The sequence below is a fragment of the Heptranchias perlo genome, chromosome 25, assembly GCF_035084215.1.
Source record: "Heptranchias perlo isolate sHepPer1 chromosome 25, sHepPer1.hap1, whole genome shotgun sequence".
Lineage (NCBI taxonomy): Eukaryota > Metazoa > Chordata > Chondrichthyes > Hexanchiformes > Hexanchidae > Heptranchias > Heptranchias perlo.
Window position 1 is genome coordinate 10,568,903 of NC_090349.1, and position 14,288 is coordinate 10,583,190.

Genomic DNA, 14,288 nt, shown 5'->3' on the forward strand with positions numbered 1-14,288 from the left:
CCACCTTGACCATTACTACTGTGATACCAAGTGATTCGGAGCTTCACAGCATGCCAGGCAAAATGTTTTATATAAAAAAATATAGCTTTCCCAGAGGGAATAGCATTCCCTGGCGACGTCGGTGCTTAACCATTAAAGTTTACAGCAGAGATGGAGGTCACTTGGCCTATCGTGCCCATGCCAGATCTTTGCTAGAGCTAGCAGACATACTGACAATTTACTTTGTTTGATTTAGTTTTTGTAAAGTCTGCGCTCAATGCAGAAGTATTTTATTGCCTGTTTATGGGCACCAGTGCCATTAAATTTTCATTTCCTGGCTGAATTCCCATGTTCACATTAGCATCAGCAGCTCTACAGGCATTCTCAGTTTTTAAAAAAATCCAATTATGAATACACTGGTAATTATTATAAAAATCTTTCTTTGCAAATGTATACAATTCCATTGTACAAGGTGAAATTTAATGAACTATCATATAAAAAGGTATGGTTAGTACGTTAGTTGGTCTGTTTTCAGCCACAATTGTAAAACCTACTGCTCCTTTAAATTGAGCACTATACTTAAGAAAGTGTATTTAAAAAAGACTATTTAAAAAAAAACACGAAATAAAGCCAGAAAGAGCTGGATTTTGCGCTTCAGTCTCTGCAACATGCATTCTGTAAGGGTTTAAATAGTAACTACACATTACAGGAGTATGGTGAAATTTACAATTATATTTAATCCCACCTTGTTGTGCAGTCACTGTGGGTTAAACATGCTAGTTTTAAAAAGTGCCTAAAGATACATGTATCCATGTAATTGGTGATGTAACAAAGTCTTCTAAAAGGGGAACACTAAGTATGCAAGAGGCGTTATCAATCAGATTACTCAATTTATGATCTGTAAAGAAAATTAAATGGACCATCATTTCTAGTAATTTTACTGTGAACAGTCTTAGTCTGTTTCTACAATGTGAAAATGGCCACATCATCACCAAAGCTCACTTTAGATAGTGGCAATGCTAGGTCCTTTTTCTTTGTTATATCTGTTTGGGAGGGAGGAATTATATATTTCTCCTTTCTAAAAGTTATGGTTCTCTGAAAAATACTCATTTAAAAAAAAATATTTTTTATATGATACATAATATACACACATACACAAAACAACAATAGGCCCAAGCAGTGAAAATCTAACTACTCCATACATTTTAAGTCTTGTATTTCTTCTGGAGATACATACCAGTTAATATATTACGCTGCTCATGTCGCACATGCAGCAGTTTGCAAATTATGACAAAAGGCTCCTGTATAGCATATAAAAACCATTACAGGCAATCCTAAAAAAAAAGGTATCATTGGTACCTTTGAGTAAGTGCGGGTTAAGGAACCTATAGTGTAATAACAGTGCCATCCTCCTCCATGCTTCGTCTATTCACATTCACTCCCGCAGGTTTCGCTTTAGTAGCAGCTGTAAGGGTTAAGTAAATTCAAAATATACAAAAAAAAGTCTGTAAACTCATTGACTTAAAATTAAGAAGGACTCAAACTCCTCAGTTCTGAATTGTAAACAATTTTACAACACCAAGTTATAGTCCAGCAATTTTATTGAACTGACAGAACTGACAGTTCTGAATGGCATTCAACTTTGTTGCCATGAGAAAGTCAAGTGGCCATCTGAAAAGAGATGGGTAGAAGAGTTTAATTTGCTACTGACCTGGAGCGGGCAGCTAGGATTGCCTTGTGGGCTGGCCTAGGATGACCATCCAACAGTAGGGTTATGTCACAGAATTCCATGCCTGCTCCTTCCAGATAGCTCTTCATATCCTGGACCAGAGAAGTGCCTGACAGTAAAATAAAAAATACTTATAGGTTAGAAGAAACATTTGTTTTGCAAGTGAATTCTAACAAACAGAATAAAAATAAAACATCTCTTCAACTGACAATAGATTTAATAAACCACAAGCATTCCTGTCCACTGACATGTATCGGGGGGGGGGGGGGATGACACCAATGGTTGAATATTTCACTGCATCTCTCTGATGTCAGGATAAAAAGACGGACAACAGTTGTATGTGGTAGAGGAGTAGTTGTTTTGGGGCACCTTACTATTGAGTCGAGATATTTTCCTTCCGCTTCCACCCACCACAACCATTGTCTGGGCCAAATTGAGCCAGATTCAAGCTTCAATGCTCCTGGACCATTGCATTCTATTTCATCAGCTGCTGGTTCCAAGCCTCAGTCCTCCTGACATATGAACATACGAATTCAGAGCAGGAGTAGGCCATTCGGCCCCTCGAGCCTGCTCTGCCATTTGATAAGATCATGGCTGATCTGATTGTGACCTTAACCCTACTTTCCCGTCTACCTACTATAACCTTTGACTCCCTTGTTAATCATGAATCTATCTAACTCAGCATTAAAAATATTCAATGACCCTGCCTCCACCGCTCTCTGGGGAAAGGAGTTTCACAGACTCACGACACTCAAAGAAAAAAATTCTCCTCATCTCCGTCTTAAATGGGAGACCCCTTATTTTTAAACTGTGGCCGCTAGTTCTAGTCTCTCCCACAAGGAGAAACATCCTCTCAGCATCTACCCATTCTAGTCCCCTCAGGATCTTATATATTTCAATAAGATCACCTCTCATTCTTCTAAACTCCACAAATCTCCCCTGTTCTCCCAATCTTGCTTTTTCCATCCCCCAAAACCAGAGTGGCCAAAGTTTAGCCTCAGTAAGTCCTTCCAACCCACACAGTTTCTAATATTGGCCAGACTTTCAGGAAGAAACATTGAGAAGGAACGAGTACCCATCCCCACAGTAAGGGAGACAGTTGGGGTGAATATCCCCGGAACCAGTTATACCAGTAGGTTACTGAGTTGCAGAAGGAAGATATCAAGCTTGAGGAATATTTTGCACACCTTTAAAACGGGGAAGTGGTGAAAAACAGAAAAGGAGAAAATTATATGTGCCTTGATCTAGTATCAGAAAGAATTGCATAAAAGAAATGTACAGTTCACACAAATTACCTATATCAACAGGCTGATCAGAATGTAGCCGTGTCGGGGGCTGATGCTTCCTTCTTACAATCTCCACAATTAAGCAGGTGGACAGATGCTCAAATTCTTTGGTCATTATCACTTGGTTAAAGTGCGATTCTTTCACCACAAAATTCAAGCAGTATTCCTGAAACAAAAAGGACATTAAAACCCCTGTCTCTGCAAAGTGAAACAGTTCCAGGAATGATTCAGTGTACATTGAGCACCACTTGCCCTCATTTCAAAAGCCCCCCCCACCATTACCGAGATCTACAAGAATAGAACAGTATTTTTTTTGCTGCTTGAGAGGAGTCATGCGACTCATCAGTTAAGTAAAGACAGTGCTATGGAATAGGACACTTTTCTATCTTTAGTGCCCAGTGCTATCAAGCAGTCCGTGCCCGCATGCAACAAGACCTGGACAACATCCAGGCTTGGGCTCATAAGTGGCAAGTAACATTCATGCCAGACAAGTGCCAGGCAATGATCATCTCCAACAAAAGAGAGTCTAACCACCTCCCTTTGACATTCAATGGCATTTCCATTGACGAATCCCCCACCATCAACATCCTGGGGTCACCATTGACCAGAAACTTAACTGGACCAGCCACATAAATACTGTGGCTACAAGAGCAGGTCAGAGGCTGGGTATTCTGCGGCGAGTGACTCACCTCCTGACTCCCCAAAGCCTCTTCACCATCTACAAGGCACAAGTCAGGAGTGTGATGGAATACTCTCCACTTGCCTGGATGAGTGCAGCTCCAACAACACTCAAGAAGCTCGACACCATCCAGGACAAAGCAGCCCGCTTGATTGGCACCCCATCCACCACCCTAAACATTCACTCCCTTCACCACCAGCGCACTGTGGCTGCAGTGTGTACCATCCACAGGATGCACTGCAGCAACTCGCCAAGGCTTCTTCAACAGCACTTCCCAAACCCGCGACCTCTACCACCTAAGGCCAAGGGCAGCAGGCACATGGGAACACCACCACCTGCACGTTCCCCACCAAGTCACACACCTCCCGACTTGGAAATATATTGCTGTTCCTTCATCGTCGCTGGGTCAAAATCCTGGAACTCCCTTCCTAACAGCACTGTGGGAGAACCTTCACCACACGACTGCAGCGGTTCAAGGCGGGGGCTCACCACCACCTTCTCAAGGGCAATTAGGGATGGGCAATAAATGCTGGCCTTGCCAGCGACGCCCACATCCCATGAACAAATAAAAAAAAGTCACTATGCTGGGAACAGCTTGCTCAGAAGTTAACTAAACAGCAACGGGGTTAATCTCTTCTGCTGGTACAGACTGCCCAATATCTCAATGCACATGCAATATGGTGGGTGAACATGTTAACTCCCTGTGGTAGGAACAGTGCAATTGTAAATGGCGAAGAGCACTTTTACATAAAGCCATATGGCCGTTTTTTCCTCGCCACATGGCGCACATACCTTTAGCTGGTCCAGCTGTAATTTGTTGGCATTCTCACACACAATTAGTACATTCTGAAGGTCGACTGAGGCCTCGATGTACTGTAAGCACAGCTGTTCCAGTCGAGCCAGGTGAAAGCTCAGGGCAAGCTTGTAAACATCCATTATCAGCAAGACATCCTGCACATGACCTACATGGCATAGAAGACAACACAGTGTAAATATTTCAACCATGACAATACTGTTCAGGAGTAGGATTTGGTGTGTAATCCATACAATATCTGACCTGGGAGCACTTTATGTTGACAGGAATGTAGAAAGTGGAAAAATTTCCATTCCCCACCACCATTGCTCATATTGATGAGCAGACAATTCATCCAATTTTCCGGCATCTGTGAAAGGAGAAGGAAGCTACAATACTACGAACTGTAAGGTTCTCACCCCATGACGTGCATAGAGAAAGGCCCTCAAAAATGGGAATATTTAAGAAAGGGATGTTATCGAAACCTTACTTACCTGCAATATAGCCAGGGGTATGTTCTTACCCCTAGAGATTCATTCTCAAACTGCCATGGTGAGATTTTAACTCACATTCTCTAGATTATTAGTACAGTAACAACCACTACACTACATAACAATATGAAATACAAGTTCAAGCAAAAAAAAAATTGAAGTGTCGGGCAAACTGCTCGACAGCGAGCCTTCTAATTACAACTTACAGTGTGCAATGCCACAGAAGACCCACAAATACACATTCAAATGCAATTATTGACCACTTTATTTATGATCAGTGCTCAGCTCAACACAAACTGTAGGATTACTGGATAGTATTCAGCACACCCACATCATTTAAAAGTGCAGCAGAACATGAAAAAGGCAACAGATGCATTTATGCCAGTCATTTAATATCCAAAAAAATGCACCATCATAGTCAAGTATTAGATTTATATTCTGTCTAATTAAGATCTGCCAGATATCAGGGAAAACCACAAAATTGAATTCTGCGAGCCTTTCCTGGAATATTTTATTTTTTGTCAGATTTCTCCCCCCACCCCTTAAGAAATTGACGCCTACTGGGGTGCAGTTCCACAGGCATAGCTGCCCTCCCATGAAGGGGTCACGTTCCTTGTATGAGTTTAGCCAGTAAGTGTTGGCAGGCTATTCAAATGTGGCATCACTGCAAATGAGCCAGATCCTATCCTTGGTGTCCACAGCAGTGATTGATGGATAGTGATCAGCAGTGGGAATGCTGGCTGATTTTCCCCTCACTAGCCCAGAGGTCCTGGCCCTAGTTCCACCCTGGTTAAAACTAGGTAACAAACTAGAAATCAAACCCGACATGTTCGGATCTACAAGGCTCAGTTACATGCTGTGTTTACTAACAGATTCACCGCAGGAGATAATGAAGTATATCCATTAAAACAGGAAGGGGAGGTTTGAACATTTCTGTGGATAAAACTAATTCTGAATGCCAAAGTTTAGAAAGGAGTAAGCAATCATAAGAGAGCCCTCAATTCCCTCAAAAGTGTCTGAAATCAAGCCAGCAGGGGAGAATTAATTAAAAACAATCACAATAGGATATAGAGGCGTTTTACTCAGCAGCAGGAATGTTGACCATTACCTTTCCGTGGGTACTTGATCTTGTCTGTATAGAGAAACTGCATCAGGATCTCAAACGGCTGTGCCTCAGCTTCACGGATCACCACCTCCAGCTGAAGTAGGGAACGTGTCGGTTTCAGGTTAGCGTCTGCTGTTTCTTCTTCAACTGCTGTCTCCTGCTTAGCTTTCTGATGGCCAGGAATTACATGTATTGGAGAAAATATAAAAAATTGCTATCAAATTCACAGTACAGGAAGAATTTGCTAATTGACATTAAGAAAACATTCACAAATGCTATTATTTTCACCATTGACAGTAGGACAAAATAACATGCAACATAAATACAAAAATGAATGGAATAGAATTAGCACAAGATAACTCAAAAGAGAAACCCAAGGGTAGTAATGGACTCAACTCTAAAGCAATATTTATACAGTGCAGAAAAGCAATTACAAAAAGGTAGGATGTGCGCCTTTAGGGGGTGAAATTGGTCTACTGCAGTAATGTGAAATGGGCTCAGTGAATTGGCAGCCGGTTTTACACAGCACATAATTTTCTTTTCCATTGACTTCAATGTTAATCAGGTTTAACACATGATGCAGACATCTGGATTCCTCTCTTTCAAATGGTGTAATCTTCAGCAACATTTCGAGAGACCAGCTCTGCAAAGCACAGTAAAGGCAGTGGCTTTTCACCAGTTACCTGCTTCAGCCGATCTCTAGCCTGGGTGATCTTCTTTCTTAACCACTTGCTTCGAGCTGTGACAAGTGCTATGTGCCCTTTAACTCGCTCTTCTTTCTGGTATCAGGACAAACATAATGGTTAACACTCCACCACCAATGCACCGTGGTTAAAGTATGTACTATCCACAGGATGAATTGCAGCAACTTGCCAAGGCTTCTTCGACAGCACCTCCCAAACCTGCGACCTCTACCACCTAGAAGGACAAGAGCAGCAGGCGCATGGGAACACCACCACCTGCATGTTCCCCTCCAAGTCACACACCATCCTGACTTGGAAATATATCGCCGTTCCTCCATTGTCGCTGTGTCAAAATCCTGGAACTCCCTTCCTAACAGCACTGTGGGAGAACCTTCACCACACTGCCTGCAGCGGTTCAAGAAAGCAGCTCACCACCACCTTCTCAAGGGCAATTAGGAGTGGGCAATAAATGCTGGCCTTGCCAGCGACGCCCACATCCCATGAATGAATAAAAAAATACTCCACCCCTAGGACACATTATCAACTAGAGTAGATGAGGCCCTAAGTGACAATTAAATCCATTGAACAATTACCTGACTACACTGGATCACACTGTGTTCCAGTAATGAAAGGACAAAGTTCTCACACATTGCACCACTCAATTTTCCTCTAAAAGCAGTCTTTCCTTCCCACATTAACCAAAATTCCCAACACTACTGTAAACGCTGGTGTGAATCAGGATTAGTACCAAATCTCTTACCTCTCCTAGGATGAATTCCACATCACAGAACTGCCTGTTCTCCCACAGCCTCCCATAATCTTCATGTAAAGTGCATTTTGGATAACAAGAAAACTGGAATTGAAAGACAGAGATTCGAATATTCAACTTGTTGGAGCTGCACACTGACAAAACATCAGTTTCCTCAGCAACTAGCGATTAAACATTGGACAAGAAACTTAAAAATAAACTAGTTCAAATTAAGGGCAGACATAAAAAATTCAGAAATTGATTCACGTTTCCAAAAATATTGCAAATGAAATGGCTGCAATGATTTGATTAAAAACACTTTCATATAAATACAAAAAAACAAATCAAGCCATGATGCTTATGTACATAGATGTGCAATGGCTCAATTTTCCATAACCTACTACACTATGATCCAGCAATGGGTCTCATTCTTAAAATGTTTTTGTTCTTTAAATTAATATTGTAGGGATTAATCTTTGAAACTGAATAAAAAATACACTACTGAGATGCAAATCATGCAGCACAGTAATTTTGCTAGTCACATAGTGCAGTATAATTACAGCAAGCCATGCGAATGTCCAGGACCTATAAATTTCTTCACACGTTTAATGCTACAAAGCATAACTACTTAAAAGTGTACTTGAAAGCAGTGACATACATTGAAATTTAGTGAACATGTCTAACCATCCTCAGCTTCACGTTTATAACTTAGGTATGATTTAACTTCGGTACTTCACTGCCTTGCTGCAGGTTCCTAACTATCCAATTGAGATTTAGTCCCTAACATTAGCATTAGGCAGGTAAAAATAGTGCCTAATGTGCGTAACTGTGTGTGTACGTATACAAGCTTTTGGCTCATTGCTTACCTGAAACCGATACATCTCTCCACTCCTCACATTGTTGTCCACTGTCCCACCAAAGATATACATAGCATCAGAAATAACTGCTGCAGCATGGAAAAGCCTTCCACTAGGCATCTGAGAATTGAAAGGATGAAAGCATTTCAGGGCTGAAGTAACTTAAAATCACTTGTCTACACTTTCGTCCACTGTTGGTGGTGAAAAATCCTTTTTTTTTAAATTGGGGGGGGGGGGGAGGGGGGGAGGAAGAGAGAGAGAGAGAGAGAGAGAGAGGGATAGAGGAGATAGGTGAGGGATGTCGTTGCTGGGAATAGAGTCGGAAGAACACTGTCAGTCTGAAGCGCTCTCAAGTCAAGCAAATGACAGGTTAGATAAAAGGTAAAGCTTCCTCTATTCGATCACATCAAGCGCTCCCAAGTCAGTAGGATAAAGCACAAATTAAATGAGTTTTTAAAATCTCTCTATTCTGCCCCAAAAGTGTGCATCAACCTAACTGCAGGACAGTTCCCTGCTGCATAAATGTGACATTTCATTTTCATATTATTGTGATAATGACCAACTAAAGTATTTTCCTCTTTCCCCTCACCCCATCACTATGCTACCTCCAGAATCAGACAGGAAATGATCCCCAAGTCTATTTCACATTTCTCCTCGCAGCGAGCACAGGAATTGGGAGGACCCCAATGAGATTTAAGAGGGAAAATATCAAATGCTGGGTAGATTTTGGGGGGAAAATGATTCAATAACTGGTCGATGATGCTCTTGAAGTATGAGTGAGTTCTCTTAATTACAGGATAGAGGAGTTTGTAGGCTGTACACAAGTGAGGAGAGGTGGCTGCACAGCATCATAAGCAACAAACAATTTCAACACTCAATTGCACATGGAAGAACTTTCCCCCTAAAAGTGAAAAGTTGGGATCACTTGCTTAGGATAAGCAACAGCTCAATATCAATCCTCGAGTCTGGGGCTATGGGCACAATTACAACAGCATGGTGGAGCAGTGCATTGGCACTCCAACACACTTGCCACATAGCAGAATGATTTAGGTTTGCATCCTCAATGCCTCACACAGTTCTCTGAGTTCAACTGTATGTTTGTGAGAAGATGCAAAGTAGCAGGTCAGGAACTGAAATGGAGAGAAACCGGTCAGTCACCTTAGATTTGTCTTTCGCACTTCCTATCGCCTAACTCAAAATTCACACTGGCAAAGAACTTTGGAACAAGTAACCTGCATGCCCATTTTCTCAACTAGGGAATGGCACGTGACCCAGAAGAGAGAAAATAAATAATGAAAAAAATATACTTATACACATTTTAGTAAAGAAGTAAAACTTTCTGGGAGCAAAGTTCAGTTTCTTTTTATCCCACCAGGGCAACTATCCATCTCTTTTGGTTTCAACTCAGATTCTCAACTTGCAAAGTAGATACTTATAACTATAATGATATATGCTTACAAGCATGTGCACTTGCTCAGCTATGAGAATTTGTGGTTTACTATTTTTATTCCATGCTCCAATCCACATACACCAAGCTGTTTATGTAAGAAACAGATAATGTTACATGTTGTAGCTAATGCAAACAAAAAAAAGCACAGTAGCAACGGGCTGGAGCAACGGAACAATGAGGCATCAGGATGATAGCATCTGATCACAATCGCCCGCCCGAGTATTGATCTCAACCCTGATTTTGTTCGGAGACGTAGTAATCCCCACACAGACCAAGAGAAAATATGGACAATCATCCCGGGCTTCTTTTGTTCTACAATTCTGGCAATTAATTGAAAAAGCAGCATTGTCACAGGTCTGTCTGCCCTCATCCAGGAAATTATTTACAGACCCAGGACATCAAGAAGGGAAGAACAAAAATAGAATTATTTTTTAATCTGTTGTATTTGCTCCTAAAGTAGCCGAACCTTCATGCCTGCTTAGCTGAACCACCAAGCGTACCATCCAACAATGCCTTGGGTGCGCATGAATCAAAACCTTCGCCCCATTATGGGATGAAAGCTGCACAATGAAACATAGATTACTCCTTGTGACAAAGTGAATGCAGTACTACTTTTCTGCCACTGGATAGTGCTAGCATGCTTCATGCTGAACAGTGAGGAGCTGTCATTATGAAACAGTCATGATGTGGAGATGCCGGTGATGACTGGGGTTGACAACTGTAAACAATTTTACAACACCAAGTTATAGTCCAGCAGTTTTATTTTAAATTCACAAGCTTTCGGAGGCTTCCTCCTTCGTCAGGTGAACGATGTGAAAACGATGTGAACCATTTTCACATCGTTCACCTGACGAAGGAGGAAGCCTCCGAAAGCTTGTGAATTTAAAATAAAATTGCTGGACTATAACTTGGTGTTGTAAAATTGTTTACAATTATGAAACAGCTCCACAAAGTATGGAACAGTATTACAACCACACTGGGGAAAAAAATATTTTTTCTCCAAGGGATTGAACCTACGACCCACTGATGTACGGCTAGCTCATTTAATCCCACACGGACTGCACACTTAAGCTTAACCAAGACAACTGAGAACAGGTTAACTAACACAACCAATAACTTTATCCTCTCAGTTCCAACTGTCATGCGGAGGGAAGAGGGAGGAAGGAAACAGACAGTTGAGAACACCCAAGGCATGATTAGTTTTGTCCTAGTCAAGTTCACTTTTCTTTGATAAAGATGTCTCAGTCCTAAAAAAATCCTACTGGCTTTAAATTCCTTCTTTAAACAGAATGGCTGTTCAAATATACCAGACAACAAATTAGAAGCACTCATCCAATTTAGAGTTGCTTTCCCCATTCAGGTCCCCATGCAACAGCATCATGAACTACTCCTCAGCCCAGAGGCCAGGCAGCAGATTGTATCCCATTGTATTTTGTTTTCTTTCTCATTGTGGATGCAAATGTATCAGATGACCCAAAAGAAAGCACTTTGAGAGGTAATCACGCTTGTGTGGCTCTCTCTCTGCTTTGACCATCCTCCTGTGGGAAAGCATCTAGCCTCTACTCTCAACCTCCCACAACAGCACAGACAAGATCAGAAATTCACCATGTAGAGAATGAAAGATATTGTCCTGTTTCCCACCACTCCAGGGTAAACACGTTGGCATTCCAACAACTGCAGTACCATCTTGTCTGCATAAAATTATTGTTATATGGGAAATTTCTAGCAAAATCACACTATATTTTGCAAATAGCTGTCTAAAATATGTAAACCCATCAGACACCATGGCAGATATGCAAAATGATCAAAAAGCCAAAGATAAAAACCAGAGAGAAGCAAGAGATTATATAGAAATGGTAGAGAAATGAAATGGTGAGGAGATAAACACGAAGACAAGAAAAACAAGGAAAGGAACCGATCGGATCCTTTATGTTCAGTTTTGAAGCCATGTAACAAATATGCAGTTCTTATTCCTAGCTTGCTGCATATCAGTTTTATATATATATATATATATATATATTATATATACACACATACATGCATATGCATACACACACACTACACATGCTTAAAATGGTCAACGTGCCTAATTCTTACTGACATGGAAATAATCGTTTGAAGTTCTGATACTCAGGATTGACAGCAAAAGTGCCACCAGAGGTAACTCTAGAGTGTAAACAAATTGGCACCATTGTCAAAAGGCACTGAATCCCTCCCCAGGAGGTAGTTTCCCTGGGTGCCATGGCAAAGTGTCATTGGCAGCACTTCCTCCTGGTCTATTTTAATCCTGGCATCAATAACTTCTGAGCAAGTGTATACATGCAAATATTGTACAGGTCCTGTCATTTTATTAAACAGCATATTGTTAGGATAACTGCAAAGAGAAGGAGAGCAGTCAGGTGAAAGCAGAGGGCCTTTAAAGCAGTACTGGAAGCCAAGTGATGCATTATATCTGAGATGCGTACTCCAGATCAAAGATCCATTACAGGGTAGATGACAGACCCACGGAATCCATCTCTTGACAGACGATTGAGGCAGAGATGCCCACTGCCCTCATCCTATTAAATTACGTTAAATGGCATAGAGTAGTGTCAAATCCAGGCTTTTATGAAAATATTGTGGTGTTCCTTTTTGTTGATAAGATGCTGCTGGCAGACTCAGCTGGGAATCTAGTGCACTCTACTCACCATCTTGAACAATGGGATAATTAGTAGAATATTACTGCCTCCAAATGCAGCATTATAGCATTGCATAGCTCAATGGGAGCTCTCAAAGGGTACTGATTGGAAGATTCAAGGGGAATCTGTCCCAATTGTATATCGGTCACTGGGGGTGGCAACTTCAGCCTGGACACAGTCTTCTGAGACCAAGCTGAGAAGGGACGAAAAATGCTTTGGTCTTTCTCCAATGACAGCAAAATCTCAATAGAGGTTAAGCTCAAGACCCAGTAAGACTCGTCTCCAAACAGATGGTTCAGAACTTCTGGGCGTGCAATATAAAGGCTTCCTCTGGTCCACATGCAAGATCCAGGAGTAAGTCACAAGGTGGATCTGTGGCAAAAGGGGCAAGTGGTTGCGGGGGACATTAAGGACATATTAATTACTTCTGCCTTTCCATTATAAATAACAACTTCCATTTATATAGTGCCATTAAAGCAGTAAAAAGTCCCAAGGCGCTTCACAGAAGCGTTTTCAAATTTGACGCAGAGCCACATAAGGAAATACTAGGACATGTAACCAAAAGCTTGGTCAAAGAGGTAGGTTTTAAGGAGCATCTTAAAGGAGGAGAGAGAGAAGTAGCTAGGTTTAAGGAGGGAATTCCAGAACTTAGGGCCTATGCAGCTGAAGGTGCGGCTGCCGATGGTGGAATGATTAAAATCGAGGATGCGCAAGAGGCCAGAAGATCTCGGAGGGTTGTAGAGCTGGAGGAGGTTGCAGAGATAGGGAGGGGTGAGGCCATGGAGGAATTTGAAAACAAGGACGAGAATTTTAAAATCGAGGCATTGCTGGACCGATGGCCAACATAGGTCAGCGAGCACAAGGGTGATGGGTGAACGGGACTTGGTGTGAGTTAGGATATGGGCAGCAGAGTTTTAGATGAGCTCAAGTTTACAGAGGGTGGAAGGTGGGAGGCTGGCCAGGAGAGCATTGGAATAGTCGAGTCTAGAGGTAACAAAGGCATGGATGAGGGTTTCAGCAGCAGATGAGCTGAGGCAGGGGCGGAGATGGGCAATATTACGAAGGTGGAAGTAGGCAGATTGGCGATGGAGCGGATACTGTGGTTGGAAGCTCATCTCAGGATCAAATAGGATGGCAAGGTTTCGAATGGTCAGGTTCAGCCTCAGACAGTAGTCAGGAAGAGGGATGGATTTTGTGGGGGGGGACCGAAGACAATGACTTCGGTCTTTCCAATATTTAGCTGGAGGAAATTTCTGCTCATCCAGTAGTGGATGTCGGACGAACAGAGGCAGTGGAGGGGTCGAGAGAAGTGGTGGTGAGGTAGTTGGGTGGCATCAGTGTACATGTTACAAATTCATCAGAAATCCGATTTCCGACAGCCAAAAGCTCAGACATTAGTCCAAGGTTGTGAAAAGAGAAGCTTTAATGTATCAAAACAAATAAATCAAATCCGAATGAATCATATTAGTACTGCAATGTTATTCTCAGATATGGTCATAAAGCAGTTTGTTGAGCCTTAGCACAAAGTAAAATTTGATGAAGCCCATTACTAAATGTTGTCTTTGGCAGCTACATTTGGAGATTAACCTTAAACTGTGTGAGAAGACAATGATAAGCTAGAAAAAACAATGCCTTGCAAGTTTGATTCTTCCTGCTTTTATTTTAGCTGCTTAAAATCAGCTCGTGTCGATCTACAACGGGGAAATGCCATGGTCATATGCACTGAATACTGCATTAGAATTCATCTAGATTCAATGCCATTGTTGGATGTACCCACATTTGCATGGTGGACTACACAAGAATAACTGGG

General features: G+C 41.7%; 1 protein-coding gene across 1 annotated transcript in view; it reads right to left on the bottom strand.

Moving 5' to 3' along the window:
• The window catches only part of lztr1 (leucine zipper like post translational regulator 1), a 53,416-nt gene that overhangs the window by 14,821 nt on the left and 24,307 nt on the right, over positions 1–14,288 (bottom strand). Inside the window, exons 11-17 of the mRNA XM_068005584.1 lie at positions 8,360–8,470; positions 7,506–7,598; positions 6,746–6,841; positions 6,066–6,231; positions 4,466–4,635; positions 3,004–3,160; positions 1,691–1,817 (exon numbers count right to left, since the gene is read on the bottom strand). Coding sequence (XP_067861685.1) covers positions 1,691–1,817; positions 3,004–3,160; positions 4,466–4,635; positions 6,066–6,231; positions 6,746–6,841; positions 7,506–7,598; positions 8,360–8,470 — 920 coding nt within the window. The remainder of the gene's footprint in view (positions 1–1,690; positions 1,818–3,003; positions 3,161–4,465; positions 4,636–6,065; positions 6,232–6,745; positions 6,842–7,505; positions 7,599–8,359; positions 8,471–14,288) is intronic.